At 54.9% G+C, this 19,622-nt stretch overlaps 1 protein-coding gene across 5 annotated transcripts in view; it reads left to right on the top strand.

Moving 5' to 3' along the window:
- Positions 1-4,631: 4,631 nt before the first annotated feature.
- Positions 4,632-19,622, top strand: part of ITPR3 (inositol 1,4,5-trisphosphate receptor type 3) — a 68,245-nt gene continuing 53,254 nt past the window's right edge. For 2 of the 5 annotated variants that reach the window (XM_078055476.1, XM_078055474.1), the window contains exon 1: positions 5,069-5,435. In XM_078055476.1, coding sequence (XP_077911602.1) covers positions 5,347-5,435 — 89 coding nt within the window. In that variant the 5' untranslated portion in view covers positions 5,069-5,346. Of the gene's footprint in view, positions 4,647-5,065; positions 5,436-19,622 lie in introns of those variants that run through there. The other 3 variants (XM_078055475.1, XR_013441292.1, XM_036115683.2) reach the window with 3 other exon arrangements.

The raw sequence follows: 19,622 nt of genomic DNA, 5'->3' as shown, positions 1-19,622 counted from the left end.
GAGTTTGGGATTTCTGACCAGAGCTTCCTGTCTCCTGTTTTCCCTCTAGGAGAGGCTCCCGTGGGAGGTGGGTACAGGGAGATACCCCACCATTGACATTGGGGCCTGGACCAGGCACCCATTTGCCCTGGGGATGGTGGTGACCTCCTTCCTGGGTCTGAACTTGGCCCCAGCTTAACAGCATCCTGCTCGAGCCACTCAGGACAGGTGGGGCCCATTGCTTCTCCTTTTCAACTGCTTACAGCAGCATCCCTGGAAGCTCCCTACCCTCCACCTAGGGGACCCAGGCACCTGACACCCTGAGCTGGGGCTCCTACAGTATCCTTTTATCTCTTGATGTAATTTATATACTTTTGCCACCATTTTTCTCCTTGACAGTTCAAATCTACACAGACTTGGGGCGCCTGGCTGGCTCAGTTGGCAGAGCATGGGACTCTTGATCTCGGGGTCGTGAGTTCAAGCCCCACACTGGGTGTAGAACTTACTTAAAAAAAAATCCACACGGACTTGTTAAGCACTTACTATGTGCCTGAGCTGGCCTGGAGACAAAAAGTGAAATGGACACAGCCTGCTCCAGTGAAGGACTCACAGTCACCTAGGGGAGGCCAGAAAGGAGAGAGATCTGGGTGCCTGGGTGGCTGAGTTGGTTAAGCGACTGCCTTCAGCTCAGGTCATGATCCTGGAGTCCCAGGATCGCCTCCCGCATCAGGCTCCCGGCTCAGCAGGGAGTCTGCTTCTCCCCCTGACACTCTCCCCTCTCATGCTTTCTCTCTCTCTCTCTCTCAAATAAATAAATAAAATCTTAAAAAAAAAAAAAAGAAAGAAAGGAGAGAGATCATTCCAGTTCCAGATAGCCCGTGATTTGTGCCTTGGTAGGAGTGGGGGAATTCTAAATTCCACATTAAAGAGTCTGACAATGCCAAGTGATGGTGAGGGCATGGTTCAGTGGGCACACTCCTAGTGGCTGATGAGAGGGTGAGTTAGAACAGCCACTTTGGAGAGTAATTTGGCAATTCTAGGAAGGACCTTCCCTGTGACCCAGCAATTCCACTTTTTAAGTTGTCACTCTAAAATAGAGTTTTTCAAAAACTTTGACAGTATCCTCAATAAGCATACACCACACGCTCACAACTGAGGCAACTCTCACCCTGATAGTACCCTTTACGTGTGATGCATGCTATTTTTGAATCAGTTTTGAGTTTTAAAAATGCTGACCTTCACCCGCTTAATTGATTTGACCCACTGATAGGTCTCAAGCCTTAGCTGGAACAATGCTCCCACGTGTAGGCCCAGGAGACAAGAAGGCTTACTGCAACATTGTTGTCATAGCAAAAACTGAAATGGGGCTTTCATGATTACCAACAAAATGGATAAAGAAATTGTGACATGGTCAGGAAGTGGACTATCACACTGTCACGCCACTGCCTCATGTATTGAAGGATACACACAGGGTGAAACCACCTAAAGCCATCTAGAATGGAAAGCCCTGCAGAATGGTGGCATATTATGATCATGGTTATGATACATCCCTATTATTTCTGAATACATCCCTATGTGGCATAAGCATAAAAACTGCACAAAATGATACCCACATCAGGATAGTGGTTATCTCTGGAGGGAGAGGGAGGAGAACGGAGCTGGGGGTGTGTAGCATAAGGAACTTCAACTCGAGTTTTAAGTTTCGGTCCTCTTTTTTTTTTTTTTAAATTCTATTTATTTGTGAGAGAGAGAGAGCTGGAGTACGGGTGGGGGCAGGGCAGAGGGGGAGGGGCAGAGGGTGAGGAAGAAGCAGACTCCCAGCTGAGCAACGTGGCTCCATCCCAGGACCCTGGGATCACAACCTGAGCTGAAGGCAGACGCTTAGCCGACTGAGCCACCCAGGTGCCCCTTAAGGTTCAGTTCTTAAAAAATATATATTGGAACCACATTTTGCAAGATATTAACATTTAACAAAGCTGGAGGAAATGTACCAGGCCCTCACTATATTTTTAATATTTAATTTTATTATTTCTTAAAATATTCCATAATAATACTTAGGGGACTGATGTTCCAGAACATCAGGGAAGAAGACTTTCTTCTGACTGTGGGAATAGAGTGGGAGGAGTGTAGAGGGAAGCCCATGAGCCCAGGCACAGGGGTAGGAGTGGATGAGGTCCTGGGTAATGAGAATGAACGCCTAGTCCTTCCTAACTGGGAACACGGTGCCGATGGCTTCATCCCACTTCCCTCCCATGTTGGCACCACACCTTCCCTATTTAACAGATGGAAACAGAGGCTGGGACTCGAACCCAGGCCTGTGAGTCAGAGCCTGTGTTCTTGAGCAGTCTGCAGCATGGTTCCTCCTCAAGGAGCAACCTTTGTGTCTGCCCAGGGTGCAGGGGTGGGGAGGGGTGGAGACAGACAGGGTCTGGTGTGCTGAGCTGAGATGTGTAACGATTCTGTCAGGGATGAGGAGGTTCAGGAGGATTTCGAGCAGGGCAACGGTGGAGTGAACTCATTGTAGCTGTACCATCTGAACCTTTCTTTAAACAAACTCTAACTCAGAACCCAGAATCTAAAAGAGCTTGTGCCGGGCACCTGGGTGGCTCAGTCGGTTGGGCATCTGCCTTCGGCTCAGATCATGATCCTGGGGTCCTGGGATGGAGTCCTGCTTTGGGTTCCTCGCTCAGCGGGGAGTCTGCTTCTCCCTCTCCCTCCGCCCCTCTCCCCACTTGTGCTCACTCTCTCAAATAAATAAATAAAAGCTTAAGAATAAACATTTAAAAAATAAAAGAGCTTACAGTGGAGTTGATTTGGCAGAAGCAGGTGACGGGGGCCTAGAGCCCAGAAACGGCTCCTCTGGGAACACAGCATGGATGCCATGTTCCAGAAAAATACCTAGAAGCAGTGTGTATGGCAGGAGGCTGGCAGTGGCAACCCTCCTCAGTTGCATGAGCATTGTGCTCTCCTCCCTCTTCCCCCCAGTCCTCCTGGTTGGTGGAGGGACAGAGGTTCAGAGTACTCCCAGGCTCGGTGTGGAGGGAGAAACAGTGGCATGTGCTTCTGGGGGAGATAGGCCTGACCTCCACTTCCTGGCTCTGAGACCTTGGCTAAGCTATGGAACCATCTATCTGAATCTCAGGAGTGGAAAGACATGGATTCCTGGATGCGGCTGGGCGAAGGAAGGCACATGTCCTGAGTGTGGCCACCAGAGAGGGTGCTTCTAGCACATTCCTCTTCATTCTTGCTGTGTGGGGAGGGGAAAAGGCAACTGGGTCGGGGTTCCAGCTCCATCAGAGTCTGGTGCTCAGCAGAGGCCCAGCACATAGTAGGCCCTCAATAAATGCTTATGGAATGGATGCAGATGTCTCCCTTCTATCAGTGGAGGCCTGACTTCTGGGAGCAAGAGAATCTGTTCCCACAGGGCTCCAGGGATGGACAGCACCAGCTCCAGGGCAGTGTGGGAGTACTGGAGGGAGTACTGGGCTGCCAGTCAGGGGCTGGGCTCCTGGCTCCAGTTGCCATGAATATATGGTGTGACCTTGAGGTTTGGTGCGTTTTCTCTGGGCTTTTGTCATTTCTTTTTGGCAGAGAAATCTGGATGAGGTTTTCTGAACTGCAGTTAAATGTTTGGTACGTTTAAAAAAGCAATTAAATGGGTCACAATCAGTATTGGAAAACCAAACAAAATACAGAAATAGAACACAAAATATCAGAGTGCATCGCAGGTCATAAGGGTAAGTATTGTTTTGTGCAACTATTGTTTCAATTATATATAGATGATGGTGTGGACTGCTCTGATGTAAAATGTATTTATTACTGTGGGTCCTGGTAAGAAACTGTAAAACACCGAGCTCAGCAATCCTGGAGGTGGCCCCCTCCCACCTTCTAGGGGTGTCTGTGAAAAAGCCACACACCCAGGACTCTTCTTTTCATTCCCTTGGGTCAGCAGCTGTCTCTTTGCTCTTAGCTGCCTCCATCCCTCCCTGGGTCTCCTTCCTGCTTCAATCCAGTCCCCTCCTCCCCTTCTCCCAGGGACAACCCCACCCCCCACCCCCTTCCCAGGAAGTCCGGGTGGGGGTTTCAGAAGAGAGTAAATGTGATCCGGTGGGGGTGGCCGTGGGCACTCTGTCCCAGGAGTTAAGAGAAAAGGACTAAGAAGCAAACACCCAAGCACTCAGGGAACAGAAGAGAAAGTAGGCGAGCTGGGGACGTGGGTTTGAGGGCAGGACTTCGTGAGCCAGAGCTCCGCGGCAACACCGCAGCGGGTCACTCCCAGAGGGCCAGTACCGGCCTTGTCGTTGTTGGCACTCGGTGCACTATTAACTAGCGAAGATAGCTTTCTCTTTCGCCACCTCCCCCCCCCCCCCTTTAAAAAGAAAGATAGAAGGAGCCAAGAGTTTTGGAGCCAACTCCTGGAGAGGGAGCGGCTGAACTGATTCGGAAGTTGGATCTCTTTGTACACAGGAATGCGGAGAGAAAAAAACAAAACCCACCCCATTGCTTCATTTCCCCTCCAAGCCCAAGCGCTTTCTACTGTGCAATGAAAAGGCTTTTCACGTTGAGAAAAATGAATCCCGATTTGCGCTGCGAAGGAATGAGCGCGCCTCTCCGTGCGAGACGGCTCTCAGCTGGGACGCTCCCGGGTCCTCCGCGCGCGGCTCAAGGTAGCGCCTGCGGGGGCGCTGGACCCCCTTCCGCGCGCGCCCGCACTGGCTCTCGCCGACCCGAGGGCAGAGGAGTAGAAAGCCCGGGGAACCCCGAGGGCAGAGAGCCCCCGCTACGGCTGGGCCTCCCAGGGATGGCGGTTCCGCGAGTCTGTTTGGGAACTCGCTGGAGCTGGAACTCGGAACCGGGGAGCCCGCTGGAGCCCCAGGACTTCTCGGAGTCGCGCGGGGCAAGCGGCTCGGTCGCGCCCGGGAGGCCTGGCCCCGGACGCGCGAGGGGCGCAGGGCGCAGGGAGGCGGGCAGGCGCACATGGGTGCCGGCGGGCCGGCGGCGGCGGGGTGCGGGGGGGTGGGGGCCGGGGTGTGGCTTCCCCGCCTCCCGGGCGGGATTTGCATGTGTGTGTGGCGGCCCCAGACTTCCTGCTCCTTCTGCGCGGCAGGTACGCGCGGGCCTGGCCGGGCCGGGCGGACGGGCGGGCGGCGGGCGCGCCGAGACGCGGGCACCTCCTCACCCGGACGCCAGCAGCGGCTCCCGGGCCGCGCCGCCTTCCGCTCCGGTGGCCGCTAGCCCGCCCTGCTCGCGGGTGGGGTCGCGCCCCTCCGGCCTCCGCGGTCATCTCCATCCTCTGCACCGAGCCTGACCGCGCGCCCCTTGGCGCCCCCCCCCCCCCCCGCCCCGGGTCCCCGGCGGGCCGCAGCCATGAACGAGATGTCCAGCTTTCTCCACATCGGGGATATCGTCTCCCTGTACGCCGAGGGCTCCGTCAATGGCTTCATCAGCACTTTGGGGTGAGTGAGCCGAGTTCGAGGGGGGCGCGGGCAGGGAGGGGGCGCCGTGGGCCCTGGTGCCACTTGCGTGCGTCCTGCCGCCGCCCCCGGACGGAGAACCTGAAAGTCCCCAGCTTCAAGGAGCGGGGTAACGGCTCGCCTCCTTCTTTTAGAGAAAGGAAGTTAAATGTTTGCCCAGGTAGAAGTCGGAGACCCTGCGGGAGTTGGTAGGAGGCGCCCCCTCGGCGAAGCCTCCACCCTCGCGCCCGATGCCTTTCTTCCGAGCGGGAGGAGAGGCCGAGACTTCCTCTGCAGGTGGTCCCGGGGCGGGGCAGGTAGGTGGCTGGGGCCTGAGTTGGGGAAAGGCATCTGGGCCTGGACGTGAGTGGCTCTGGGGGTGGGGCGGAGCTGTGGGGGAAGGCAGTCGGGAGCCCGGACTCCTCTAGTTACGGTCGGGTCCGGTCGCACCTTTCCTTCTAGCTCTCTCCTGCCCTGCCCCGTGCCTTCTCCAGCCCTCCCCTTCCAGGAGTCCCAGGTCCCGGCCGACTGCCCCCTCTCCCCGCCTCTCCCTGTCAATTTCCTGCGCGGCTCATCTGGCGCCCCTGGGTCCCCGGTCCCAGGATCTCCTGAGCACTTTACAAACATTAATTAATTCTGGCCGTCACCCCCCAGGGTCTGGATAGCAGGGAATCTATTCAAGTCCCTGGAGAGGGCTAGGCCTGAAGCAGGCGTAGGGCAGGAAAGGAATTAGACAGAGTGAATAGGTTTATCTTCAAAGGAGCAGTTGGGTGAGTCGCTGGGGGTGGGGGTAGAGTGGTTTCTCCACCTCTCCAGCCAGGCTCCAGGGCAGGGCCTGCTGCCTTTGTCCCATTTTCAGTCTGGGGACTTGTGTTAAGTTGTCTCATCCTCCCCACCACACCCAGCTGTCCTTTAGGATAAACCCATCCTCTTCTGTTCCCCCCCACTCATCAGGACACCAGCCAGCCACAAGGTGCCTCCTGTCTGGCTTCGGAAGATAGCCCTGGAACCCTCAACCCAGGTCTGACTCTCGACCTGGCCTGGCCTCACCCTGAGCCTGGGAAGTGGGAGTCAGTCACTTGGCTCTCTCAGTGTCTCCCAGGGTTGTTGGGAGTTTGGCTCTGGTCCTGTTGGAAAGGGAATCCAGCAGGCCTGTGGGGGTTGGAGGGCTGGCTCTGTCAGCAGGGGATTCTGCCTGGGGAGATCCTTATCCTCTCCTTATCTCAGCATCCTTCGCTACTCTCTCATTCCCCTCCCCATTCGGATGTGGAATCCCCAGCCACAGTCCTACCCCTACTGGATTTGACTGATATCGCTCATTTCCCAGAGGATGGGGGTGGAGCCACATCTGGGCCAGCATCTGTGCAGGCCTCCCACAGAGCACTGACCAGGGGGTCCCAGCTGCCCCTCTGGCCAGGGCTGTGTTCGAGGCTAGCCTGCACATAGTAGGCACACAGTAAACCCTTCTGGCAATGCTGAGGGAAGCAGGAGAGAGTGGGGGGGGGTGCGGGGGAAATGGGGGCAGATGGTGGAAGCCCCCCCCCACCAGTGTCTGAACAGCATTGGGGGCTTTTGGGAAATGATCGACTTCTCTGTTGCTTAGTGCCTGGGTCAGGGCAGAGCACAAAGTGGGTGGTTTTTAAGTACCTGTGAGACCTGTCAGCATCAGGAGAAGCATCCTCTTCTGCCCTCCACATAGGCCTCATCCCCGAACAAGAGATTCTGTCGCCTCCCAATATAGCTTCCTCCTGCCTTGGCCCTTCCTGTCCCTGGAAGCTGCTTCCTCCAGTCCATTTTGACCCTGGGGCAGGACCTGGTGACCTCTGATAGGGCTTCTCTCCGGGGTGCCTCTTCCCTGTGCAAACACCTCCAGCAGCTCCCGACTTTCCACCAATGGATGCCCACCCCCCAGCTTGGCGTTCTAGCACCCTAACTTAATTTTTTTTCTTTTTTTTTTCCCCCTCACCTCCCGTTTCACAGCCTCTGAAGCTCTAGGTGTGTGACGCTGCTCTGACTCCCGGAACCTAACCCACGCTCTAGGTCTCTTTACCTTTGCTCCTGCCTTGCCCCTGACCTTCAGCCAGCCTCCACCTGGGTAAATCTGACCCACCCTCTAAGACCTAGTGCGAAGTGACCTCTTCTGAGAGATCCACCTCCTCCTCCCACATCCGGGCAGAATTAACCCTTCTTCCTCTGTGCTTTGCCCGGCTTTGCACAGATTCCTCCCTGGTATTGTGTTGTTTCACGGTTAGTTGGAGGTTTCTCTGTAGGGCCATCTAATGCTGGGCAATTTGCCAGGATTAACTAATTAATTACACTATTCATCCCCTCAGTGTGTCCACAGCCAGTGTACTGGGCACTGGGGACTCGGTGGTGACTGAGGGAGCAGTGTGTCCCCACTTCTTGGAACTTAGAGTCAATGAGAGAATGATTTGTAAGCACTGCTAAGTCCTTGCCTACTCAAAGGGTAGTCCGTGGTCCAGCAGCATCAGCATCACCTAGAAGCTTGCTAGAAGCACAGGATCTCAGACCTCTGCCTGTCCCTCAGAATCTGCATGCTGATCCCTGTGGAATTTGGTGTCTTAAAGTGTGAGCTGCTTTGCTCTAAGTCAAACTCTCTCTGCCCCATCCCTGCCAGCATCTTTCTTTTTTTTTTAAAGATTTTATTTATTTATTTGAGAGAGAGAGAGCACAAGCAGGGAGAGCGGCAGAGGGAGAGGGAGAAGCAGGCTCCCTGTTCCTGCGGGGCTGGATCCCAGGACCCTAGAATCATGACCTGAACCGAAGTCAGACGCTTAACCTACTGAGCCACCCAGGCGCCCCCTCGCCCGAATCTTTCTGCCTCTATCCTGCCTAACTCTGGTCCCCTTCGGCCTTCACTCTGGCTCTTGGTGCCCATGTCTGTGAACCCTAGAGGCTGATATGACTGAGTTCCCAGGCTAGCCCAATACTTGCTGTCCAAGAGGTGCCCAGTAGGGGCTGGATGCAATGAATTTGTTGAAGACGGGGGTGGCCTTGGTGGGCAGAGGGGCCGGTCAGCTAGGAGATGGGGAGGGGAGGGTTGGTGGAGCAGGGAGTCTCGGGCAGCTTTCAGATTCTGGCCAGACTCTACGGGCAAAGTGGAGGAGGCCAGTTAGGGCTGCCTGAATAATTAGAGCTCCCGGTGAAGATTGTACATTAACTCTGGGTTGGGAGGGTGGGAGGGGCCTGGGCAGTAGATCCTGGAGCAGGTCGAGACCCCGGCAGGGAAGGGAAAGCAGGCCCACACCTGTCCTTGGCAGGAGAGTGCGGCCAGGGCCACTGCCTCGAACCTCCCCTTGGGTGGAAGGCAGCGGAGGCCCAGGCTGGAGCGACTGATCAGGGCCAGTGAAAGGTGGAGGATTTAATGTGGCTCCTGGCCAGTGGCTGTGGGGAACTGGCCCTGAGTGGGCAGGCTGGGCCCCTCAGAGTCTGACATCCAGTTCCTTGAAGATCTCTCTTCAAGGCCGCTCTCTCTGAGTGGCCAGAGGGGTAGGCCCCAGCCCACGGGGTATAAGTTGGGAAGTGTAGGTGACCTGGGTTTTGAGGCTGAGCTCCCAACATTTGTCAAAGTGCCTTGGAGCACCATTTGGGGGCTCTCAGGGCCTCTGGGCCTGTATCACCCAGGGCTGGGTGATCATAGGGTGTAGGGTCAGAAGGGGCCCCCCTTGGGGTTCCCCGTCCACCTTCCAGCCTGATTCACTTCCCAGGAGGATGGGCACTGGAGGTCAGCACCCAAGAAACATGGAGGTAAATGTGGAGGAAGCCTCAGGTCCCCAGGGTCAGGACCTTTGGGTCAGTAGCCCCAGGGGCACGGCTCTCTCCTGCTTTGTCACTAACTCGCTGGGTGATTTTGGCAAGGCCCTGCCTTCTCAGAGTGTTTCTGTCAGTCTGGATGTCCTCTAGAGGTGCTCTGTTTGCACCTGAGAATCCCCCTGGGATCTTTAAAAAAATTTCAGCTTCTGAGTCCCAGGTCCGACCAACCGTATCAATATTTCTAGGGCTGGGGTCTGAGGGTTGGGTTTTTAAAGCTCCCCAGTCATTTTACCTGGGGTGGTGATCCCTGACCTAAGGGTCCTGCTTGGCTGACAAGCTATGAGGAGGCCTACCTGTTGGATCCACCTGCCCCTTGGTCCAGAGAGCCCATCTCTTTGCCCTCATCAGACTTTAGTAAGTCATTCAACAAACATTAATTGAGCACCTACTTAGTGCCAGGCACTGTTCTAGTCACTGGGGAATCCATGGTAACCAAGATAGAATTCCAGCCCATCCTAGTCTATACACAGGGGAGCTGGGTGAGGTGGTCTGTAAGGGCCCTCGGAGCCTTAAGTCTCTTAAGACACATGTAATTCCAGGGGGGAGGGCACTGTCCCTCCCATGCAGACTGCATTCCTGGGGCAGATTTCAGACCTGCCCTTGGCTTTCATTCAATTGTTCCCTGGGAGATGCTAGAACTCCCCCTGTCCCGTGCCCCAAGGCAGGGTCTTGGCCTCAGCTAGACCAATTCATGCAACTCGCTTTCTAAAAAATACATATTTTTGGGGGCGTCTGACTCTTCATCTCAGCTCGGGTCTTGATCTCAGGGTTGTGAGTTCAAGCCCCGTGTTGGACTCCATGCTGGGCGTGGAGCCTACTTAAAACACAAAAACAAAAAACACACACTTAAAAAAAGTATATATATCTTTTGGGGCACCTGGGTGGCTCAGTCGTTAAGCGTCTGCCTTTGGCTCGGGTCATGATCCCAGGGTCCTGGGATTGAGCCCTGCCTCGGGCTCCCTGATCTGCGGGAAGCCTGCTTCTCCCTCTCCCACTCCCCCTGCTTGTGTTCCCTCTCTTGCTGTCTCTCTCTCTGTCAAAAAATAAATAAAATCTTAAAAAAAAAAGTATATATATATATTTTTGTTCAAAAATAATGTATGTCCCACAGAGAAAACTGGAAAAACTCAAACTCAAATAAAAAATTATGCCTGATACTGTTGTGACTTATATGAACATTCTGTATGTGGATCTTCTAGCCTTTCTTTTTTTTTTTAGCCTTTTATCTACATCTTACAAAACGATGTCAAACTGCACATAACGGCTTTGTACCCTGTCATTTTGGGGGGATACCTTAGGCTGTATTTTCCTGTGCCGACACACCATTGTTATGGCCGCATGGCATCCCACGGTATGACATATCCTCATTTATTCAACCGACTCTAGTATTGGGCATCAGGTTGTTTCTAAATTTTTGCATTATAAACGATCTGCACAGAACATCCTAGTCCATACACGCCTGAATCCTTGTCCAGTTACCCTCTCAGGCTAAATTCCCAGAAGCGGAATCCTGTTGCCCTCACAGGCTCTAACTCTGCTGGGTTTTGTGGTGGTAGAGATGCTGCCAAGGTGACCTGCGTCCCAGGGGGCCTGACCCGTTTCACATCCTAAGTTTGAGAGTGTTGTACTGGGGGGTGTGGGGAGAAAGACTAGCCTCCGCCATCGAAGCTGGGCGTGGTGGCTGTGATGGGGGGGGTGACTTGGGGAGAAGAGCTGGGTGGGGGTTGCCTGAGGACACAATCAGCCCCAGGCTTCCACCATGGGACCCAGGAGCCCAGGCTGCATCCAGCTCCCTGGCCCAAAAGAATCTTGCTGTAGCCACTTGCTCACATTCTGCCCTGCCCTACATTCCTGACCCCACGTCCCCTCCCCGACTTGGCCCAGTGGGGCTGTGGGGTGGGTGGGGCAGTGGCTTGTGTTGGGGGTGGGGTGTTGTGCTGGATTTTCGGGTGGGGACACACCAGCCTTCTGCTCTCAGCTTAGGGGGAGGTGTCTGGGTTTCGATTGCCCTATAGTCTACCCCAGACCTGTGGTCCATGTTTCCCCCCATGTGGAGCTGGGGGGCTCCTCCCTGGAAGTGGGGGCTGTGAGAGAGGAGGAGGTCTGGGAGAGGGGAGAAGGGCAGAGCCCAGATCTCCAGTAAGTTCATCACAGGCCTCCGAGTGTGAGCCCTGAGCTGCCCTGAGTGTGTCACGTTGGTCGTGCTGACCATGGCACCCAGCATTTGCACCCGCAGTCACAGTTCCCTGCAGTGGAGACCGCTGGTGTAGCGAGACTAAAGGACTTGCCCAGGGTCACATAGCAGGGGCGCCCGGAGAGGAGGCTGCAGGGCCTTTCACACCAGGGATGGTGGGCGCAGAGAAGAGTCTAGGCCTTGACAACACAGCGAGCCCAGGGTGTGGGTGGGGACACTTGGGGAGACAGGCAGGAGGGACTCTGCAGGGGAGTAAAATGATCCCAGTGGTGGTGTGTAAACGTAGGTATTTGGGGGCTGGCAGGTGGGCAGAGACAGAAGAGGCAGTGAACATAAATCTCTGCCCCTGGGGGCAGCTGCAGGTGCTGGGGCAGACGCCTGTGTGTATTTGGTTCGCAAATGCCTCCCTTCCTTCAGCCAGTCAGCCAGCACCCCCTTCCGTCCGGTCCAGGCTCTGAGCTTAGAAATGGGTGACGGGGGTGATCTAGGTCAGGGAAGGCAGACGGCAAGGGTAGACTTCACTGAGCTTTTATGGTCGGTGGCTCTGGCCTTTACCTGTCACTTTGGCCCCTCACCACCGGCCTGAGGCATACATATAACCCAAGGAAAGTAGAAAGAACCGTTTAGAACACCCATATGCCCACTACTTAGATTTAATAACTGCCCCCATTTTGCCATATATGATGCATCTATATTTTTGCTGAAGTATTTTATGGTAAATTACATACTTGCATGTTTTCACCTCTAAATACTTCATTACCCTGCTGTAAGGAATAAGGATATGTTCCTGTGTAACCACAGTCCCACCATCACACCCTTTAGTAACTTCCTAGTGGCATCTGATGCCCTGTCCTCACTCAGATGTGCCTCATTGTCCTCAGTCTTTGTTTTTGTTTTTTTTTTAACTTTTTGTTTGTTTTTAAGATTTTTTATTTATTTGACAGAGAGAGAGAGACAGCGAGAGAGGGAACACAAGCAGGGGAGCAGGAGAGGGAGAAGCAGGCTTCCCGCGGAGCAGGGAGCCCGATGCGGGGCTCGATCCCAGGACCCCAGGATCATGACCTGAGCCGAAGGCAGACGCTTATCTGACTGAGCCACCCAGGTGCCCCTCTCAGTCTGTCTTGAGAGACTGAGACTCAGGTCCACTGAAGGTCCACATGTTACATTTGATTCTTCCGCCCCACCTCTTTCTTTCCCACGGTGATACTGAGTTCCTGACAAGACAGGGCTGGTTATCCTATCGACTGTCTCATTTTCTGGATTTGTCGGGGCTGCTTTTGCTGCTGTTTTCCAGAGAGCTCTGCGGCAGTCTGGAGCTGGGCGGGCCAGGCCTTAGGGCTTGCCCTGCTGAGTCCTGAGGCCTCAGTTACTCTGTCGAGCAGGACAGGCTGAGTCCAGCTCCGGGTTATGGAGAGCAGGAGAAAGGCCTGAGCCGGGCAGGGCCAGTGGGTGAGGTGAGGGCCGGCCAGCTGGACGGCCCCTGCTTGCACCTTCTCTGTCCCTTCTCGGCTTTTCCTCTTGTCTCTCCAGCTCCCTGTCCCTCTTCTTTTTTTTTTTCTTTAAGATTTTATTTATTTACTTATTTATTTGACAGAGAGAGACACAGCGAGAGAGGGAACACAAGCAGGGAGAGTGGGAGAGGGAGAAGCAGGCTTCCCGCAGAGTAGGGAGTCCGATGCGGGGCTCGATCCCAGGACCCTGGGATCATGACCTGAGCTGAAGGCAGATGCTTAACGACTGAGCCACCCAGGCGCCCCTCCCTGTCCCTCTTCTTAGCCTAACAGGTGCATCCTCCCGTGTACCCGGCAGCACTGTTGAGACCCCAGCACTTGCCAGAGCCCACCGATCCTGAGAACCAAAATCCCAGGCCTGTGGGCAGAGGCAGCGCCCTGAAGCCTTGCCAATTAGCCAGGGATCCTTATTTCTATTGGGCCAAAAATTCATTTTTGCCACCCCCGTGCCTCACAGGAGAGATTCTCGGGGTTCTCTGAGTGTGTGGCTTACTGTCCTTTTTAGGCATAAGCTCTCTGAAGAGGAAGCCTACCTGCCTGCCCCTTGATCCAGAGAGTCTATCTCTTAGCCTTCATCAGACTTCATGAAGTCATTCAACAAACATTTATTGATCCATGCTCATTTAAGTTCCATATACTGGTCCCTCTGGTGGCAAATGGTGGATCTTTGGTACAGAAAGATATGTAGAGGTTAAGTAAATGGATGTTTCTGCAGGGATGCAGAAATGAGTTTTCTCTGATGAGCCAGGGATCCCAGCCAGTGAACCAGGGTTCCTGTCCCAACATCCCTCCCCACCCCCATCTAATGGGTGTGACTTTGGGTATTTGGAGAAAGGGACTCCAAGGCCCGCATCCACCACCAGCCAATCCCAGTATTCTAACAGTGCCCACATTGGGAGTGGCCATCCTTGGGTCTGGCCTAGATTTATGGGGTGGTAGCCAGTGTCCTGGGCTGGGAGTCAGAGGTCTGGGGTCTGGGACTGGCTGTTCCTTTAACTTGTTGTGTGACCTGAGCTGGTCAGTTTCCCCTCCATGCCGCAGTTTCCAAGCTAGACTGGGGAGGGGCTGTCTAGAGTCCCTCAGGCATTTCCCAGTTTATGGTTCCCTGTCCTGTGGCTGCTCTGGTGCTGGATGCAGGCTTTGATTCAGGCTCTTCTGAGAGTCACTTGCCCCACTTCTAGCTCCCTTCTTCCTCTTCCTTATCTAATCTTTCCAGACAGCATTGACCCGCCCCACTGCCTTTTCTATCATTCCCACCTGGATCTCAAAGTCCAGCCAGGGCAGAATGGGGCCATGCAGGTTCCGTGGATGCATCTGCCTTCCTCTTTTCCCTCAGATCAAGGTCTTGGGATGCAGACCCCGTGAGCATTTCAGGGACAGCACCCTCCTCCTCAACTTTGTTAGAGCCGAGTTGTCAACCATCACCTCTTCAAAGGGTCCAGGGCAGCCCTGCCCACAGGCCTCCTGCTAGACCCCTTCCCACTTATCCTCATCCCACTGCCCACTTTGCTGATTCCCTCTTGGGCCCTGCATAGTCCAGGCTCAAACTGGCTTTGTGCCTCCCAGCAGATGGATGGCTCCTAGCAGGGAGTGTCCTCTGGGCTGGCGAGATGCAGGGGTCTAGGACATGGCTCCTGTCCTCAGGGCACTCAGCATGGTGGGTGTGAGCTTCCTGATCCCACCCAGCACATAACGGCTTCGCTGTAAGGTTTTGCTGAATGGATGGAGACCTAGCTTGTACATGTGCCATCAACTGACCAGCTCTGTGGGCTGAGGTGGGGGACGGCGTTTAATTTTACTCAGTGAACCTCACGCTGAACTGTAGTAAGAATAGAATTAGGTATTGGATGTAAAAACAGCTTATAAATTAAAACATGTTCAGCACTTTGGAAAGTTGGTTTTTCTACTGTGGTCGTGGCTGGGGTGCTACCTGCTTTCAGATGAGGGGGGGATGTCCGTGGTGGGACCAGGCAGGGAACTCTGCAGAAGCCTAAGCACGGCCTTGAAGATGGCAGGACTTGGCAGGACTCAGACAGGGCTTCTGGTGTGCAAACGCCTGGAGGTGGAACGATGAGATCAGCGGGCTGGCGGAGGGTGGGAGCCGGCCCTTCCCGGGACCTTGGGAGGAGACAGAGGCGCCCGGGAGGGGTCCGGGTGGCTCGGCTCTGGTTACACCGCCAGGTGCGCATCCGAAGCCAGGCACCTGTGACCCGTGTCCGGCTAGTTTAATAAACACAGATGCCCCCCGTGAGGGAGAGTGGGGGGGGTACGGCCCAGGACGTGGGTGCCACGGGGCGGGAGAGAGGTCGAGCGGCGGAGGAGAGGAAAGCACGGACGCGGCGCACGTCACCCTCCCGCCCCCGCGCGCGCCTGCGGTCGAGACAGGCCGGGGCGAGGCGGCGGGGCGGCTGCACGTGGGGCGGCGAGTTTCGCTGGGCGGAGGGGTCGGGGCGGGGCCTGGCGGCGGGGGCGGGGCGGGGCCGGGCGGCTGAGAGCGCACTGCGGACCCGGAGTCGGCCGGCTCCAGGGGGCCCGCGCTCGGCCGCTGCCCCGACCTGGGCTGCCCCCTGAGGCGCGCCCTCCATCAGAACTTAACCTGTCGTGGGTCCCGGCCCTTGGGCCTCCTTCTGGCCTCAGGTCTCCCTGCAGCCCATCTGATAAGAGCTTCCCTGCTTATCTATTAATGGTTTCTCGCGGCACCCCTCCCGGCCCTCCTGTCCGATAGCACCTTCATGGGTTGCCTCAGTCCTAATGAGTACCCACAGAGGAATGGAGGGAGGCTTTCGCGGGGGCGCGTGGGGACAGTTGGGACTCTAAACATCCGGCCGATGGCTTCTTTGCTTACAGGCTAGGTGGGGAGCTGCCCTAAGCACCAGATGGGAAGTAAAACGATGAGTAGGGCAAGGTGCCACTCCTCAGACGTTCCTGGGAGGGTGTACGGAAGGTAGCCCAGCGTTCCCAGGCGATGTTGATTCTGCTAGTCGGGGACCCACACTTGGAGGACGGAGGGTGTGGAATGTTAGAGCCAGGAGGAACCTCTGAAAGGCCCGTCTCCAGACCTTGTTCCCCTGATACCTTCGGGGAACACCCCTGCCTCTTTTCTCCTCCCACCTGGCTTGCTTCTTTGCTCTGGTCCTTCCTACAGACCGTTTTTGCCCCTCTCAGCTGCAGGTCGAGGATGTTTTCCTTCCCAACCTTGTTTGCAGTTCTCCTGGAGGCCATGCTCCCCTCCTGATCAATCCCTCCCTTTCCCTATGTGGTTTCAGCTCGCACTCCCAAAATATGCCCTGCTTGTACACCACGGGGCACTGGGGGGGGGCTGAGTTGGAGACATCAGGGCTTCAGAAGCTGTGCCAGAGTGGGAGGGGACAGATGGACATCCGCATAATGACCAGGCAGATTTGTGCCAGGGGGATTAGGAAAAGCACGCCAGGCATCCAAATTTGCGTGTGTTTTTCCTGCACGTGCAGCCCAGACAAGGAGTTCCCAGGGGAGCTTGGTGAGGTCAGGGTGAGGATGGGTTCTTCCTCAGAGAGTCTCTGAGGAGGTGGCCTCCCCAAGGCCTTGAGCGCTGGACAAGATAGGGGCTGTTGGGGGCGACCCCAGCCTGTCCTCAACCACACTGACTTCCATGATGCCCTATGGCTGTCCAGCACCCCAGGCAGTGCGGGGTCCCAGGCCCTGGCAGGTGCTTCCTCCCCTCCCCCATCAAAACACATCCATCCAGTGTCCCCTCCCTTCAGGGCTTTGCTAAGAGACAAGCAGCTAATCTGATTCACTAATGTCTTACAGGAAATTCTATGAATTATTCAAGGCTCTGTACGGCCCCTGGCTCTTCTTACACACCTTCTCTGATTGGCCAGGCTCTGACCTGTTCCTTCCCTGAACTTGGACAAAATCCACAGCTGGTACCACCATTTGGCACTAATACATATTCTTTATATCATTAACTCTTCTGAATGTGTGACTTGTCTTCCCAATGAGATTCGGAACTCCCTGAGGCAGGGACCTTACCTTTTGCTTCTCATATACTTTCCTTAGAAGCTAGTAAAATGACTTAACCCACTCACTGTGTATTCCGTGTGTGCGTGCTCTGTGCCAGCCGGTGGTCTAGATGCTGGGGATACAGCAGGAAGCAAAACAGACGCATCCTTGTCCTCATGGCTCTTCCATCCCAAGTGGGGGGGTTGTAACCAAAATAAATAAGCAAAATATACAGCAGGCCAGGTGTGAGAAGTACTATGGGAACAGTGAGGCAGGGAGGACGATAAGGAGTGTGAGAAGGAGCAGTTCCAAGTTTTAAAAAGGATAGGGAGGAAGGGTAAGGATAGCCTTACCTTATCCTTATCCTTAAAAGGATAGCCGCTCCTTTGACTTCAGGGGAATGGGCCATTTGAGCGGGGATCTGAAGGAGGTGAGGGAGGGAGCTAGGAGGGTGTCTGGGGGCAGACAAAAGAACCAGCGCCAAGTCTCCTGGAAGGTTTGAGGAGCCTGGAGGGGGGCTGTGGGCTGGAACAGAGTGGGCAAGGGGCAGGGGGAGGAGATGAGGTCAGAGAGGTGAGGGCTGGATCGTGTGGGTTCAGGCCATTGTGAATTCTTGGCTTTTACACGGAGATGGGTAGTTCTGGAGGGTTCTGAGCAGGGGACTGCCCTGATTTGACTCACCTTTTAAAGTAAAGGTGTGTGTGCTATGTGGGGAACAGGTCTCAGGGAGATGAGGGGGGACATCAGGAGATCGATGAGGAGGCGGTTACCCACATCCAGGTGACAGCTGGTGGGGGCTTGGGCCAGGGGGTGGTGGCAAAGATGAGAAGTGGTTGGATTCCTCACATATCGTGAAGCTAGAGCCCACAGGGTTTCCTCACAGATGGGGTGTGAGAGGTGGGTGGAAGAGGAGCCAAAGATTGGCCCGAGGTTTTCAGCCCAAGCAATGAGAAGGATGGAGTTGCCATCAACTGAGATGGGGAGGACTTTAAGAGGAGCACATTTAGGTGCAGACCGGGAGCTCAGTTTTGAACGTGCTGAGTCTGAGATGCTTCTGGACATCCAAGTGGAGGTATTTAGAGCTACGATCTGGAATTTGCAGGGGAGATGGATATGGGAGTTATTGGTGAGCATCGAAGTGGTCCTTTGAACCCATGAGTGTGGCTGAGATGCCCAAGGGAGCACCAGCAGATGGAAGAGGGAAGAGGGCCAAGCGCTGAGCCAGTGCTGGGGGCCAGGGAAAGAGAAGGAGGCCAAGGGGGGGCGGTCCTCGGAGAGCAAACTGCCTCTCCCCTCCCCATCACTGAGAGGTCCTGCACAGCATCCACTGTGACGCTGCTCAGCCTGGCTTCAAAACCCAGCCCTTCTGCTTGCTGGCTGTGTGTCCCTGGCCAGATGGTTTACCTCTCTGTACTCTGGCTTCTCTGCCCGCCAAATGGAAATAATAACAAAACAGATTTAGAAAATTAAATAACAATATATGAAAACATTAGACACAAAATCCTGCTGGCTTTTCTTCTTCTTACGGATCACATTGAGCAAAGTGCTGGTGATGCCAAAGGGAAAAACAGCGGCCTGTCCTCAAGGAACCCATAGTGTAGACATGGCAGCTAGTGGCAGTAGGAAGAGACATGGCAGCAGGAGAGGCCAGGACCAGGTGCTGCGGGAACACGGGGGCCGGAGGCCCAGTGGGAGGGAGGGCACTGGCCAAGGAAGGTTCCACAGAGTAGAGAGAGGGGCTGAGGGCTGAAGAATCAATGAGGTCTGCTAGCTTGGGTCTTGGTGGGGAGGCAGGGTGGGCTGGGCATGAAGGGCATTGCAGACTACTGCTGCAGAAGTGGTCAGCTCTGTAGAGATGAGAGCTCCAGGGACCTTGGGATCAACCGGGGGCTTATCACGGTTGGAGCAGGAAGCTGTGAGGCTAGCTAGGGGGTGGGTAGAGGTCAGACCACAAAAGACCTTGTTAGCCAACCCAAGGAGGGGAGGTGGAGGTTTTGGAATCAGCTCTGTGACTTCAGGCAAATTATCTCACCTTTAAACTCAGTTTCCTCCTCTGTAAAATGGTGTTAATGACTAGCCCCTGTGGGGAAGTTGGTGAGAATTCAGAGGGAATAGCTGTGAAGTGCTGAGATAGACTTGGCCTCTGAAATAGTGGATCATCATCATCACTGTATCCTAGAGGCTGGGATGGCATTGAAGACTTAAATGCGGGAATGGATGGATGGATGGATTGGTGGGTGGATGGATGGTGGGTAGATGGATGAATGGATGGACGGGTAGATGGATGGGTAGATGGATAGATGAGTGGGTGGGTGGATGGATGGATGGGTAGGTGGGTGAGTGGGTGGATGGATGGATTGGTGGCTGGGTGGGTGGATGGATAGATTGGTGGCTGGGTGGGTGGATGGATGGATGGATGGGTGGGTGGGTGGGTGGATGTCCTCCAGAGATTCAGGATTAATTCCAGTTGTGGCTTAAGAGGGGGGATTTTGGGCCCTAGGGTAAGCCAAAAAGGAGGGTATGGAATGGGGCCTGGCTGAGGTTGAGAAGGTTCAAGGTTCATTGTCCTGGCTTTCAGACCAAAGGATGGTCCCCCTAGTTTGGTGTTTCATAAGCTTCTCCCGTCTGTCCATCTGTCTCTAGTCTCTCTGTGCCTCTCTTTGTATC

This window comes from Halichoerus grypus, chromosome 9 (assembly GCF_964656455.1).
Source record: "Halichoerus grypus chromosome 9, mHalGry1.hap1.1, whole genome shotgun sequence".
NCBI classification, from domain to species: Eukaryota; Metazoa; Chordata; class Mammalia; order Carnivora; family Phocidae; genus Halichoerus; species Halichoerus grypus.
Note: the sequence above shows the minus strand (reverse complement) of the source record. Positions and strands in the feature narration are given on the sequence as shown.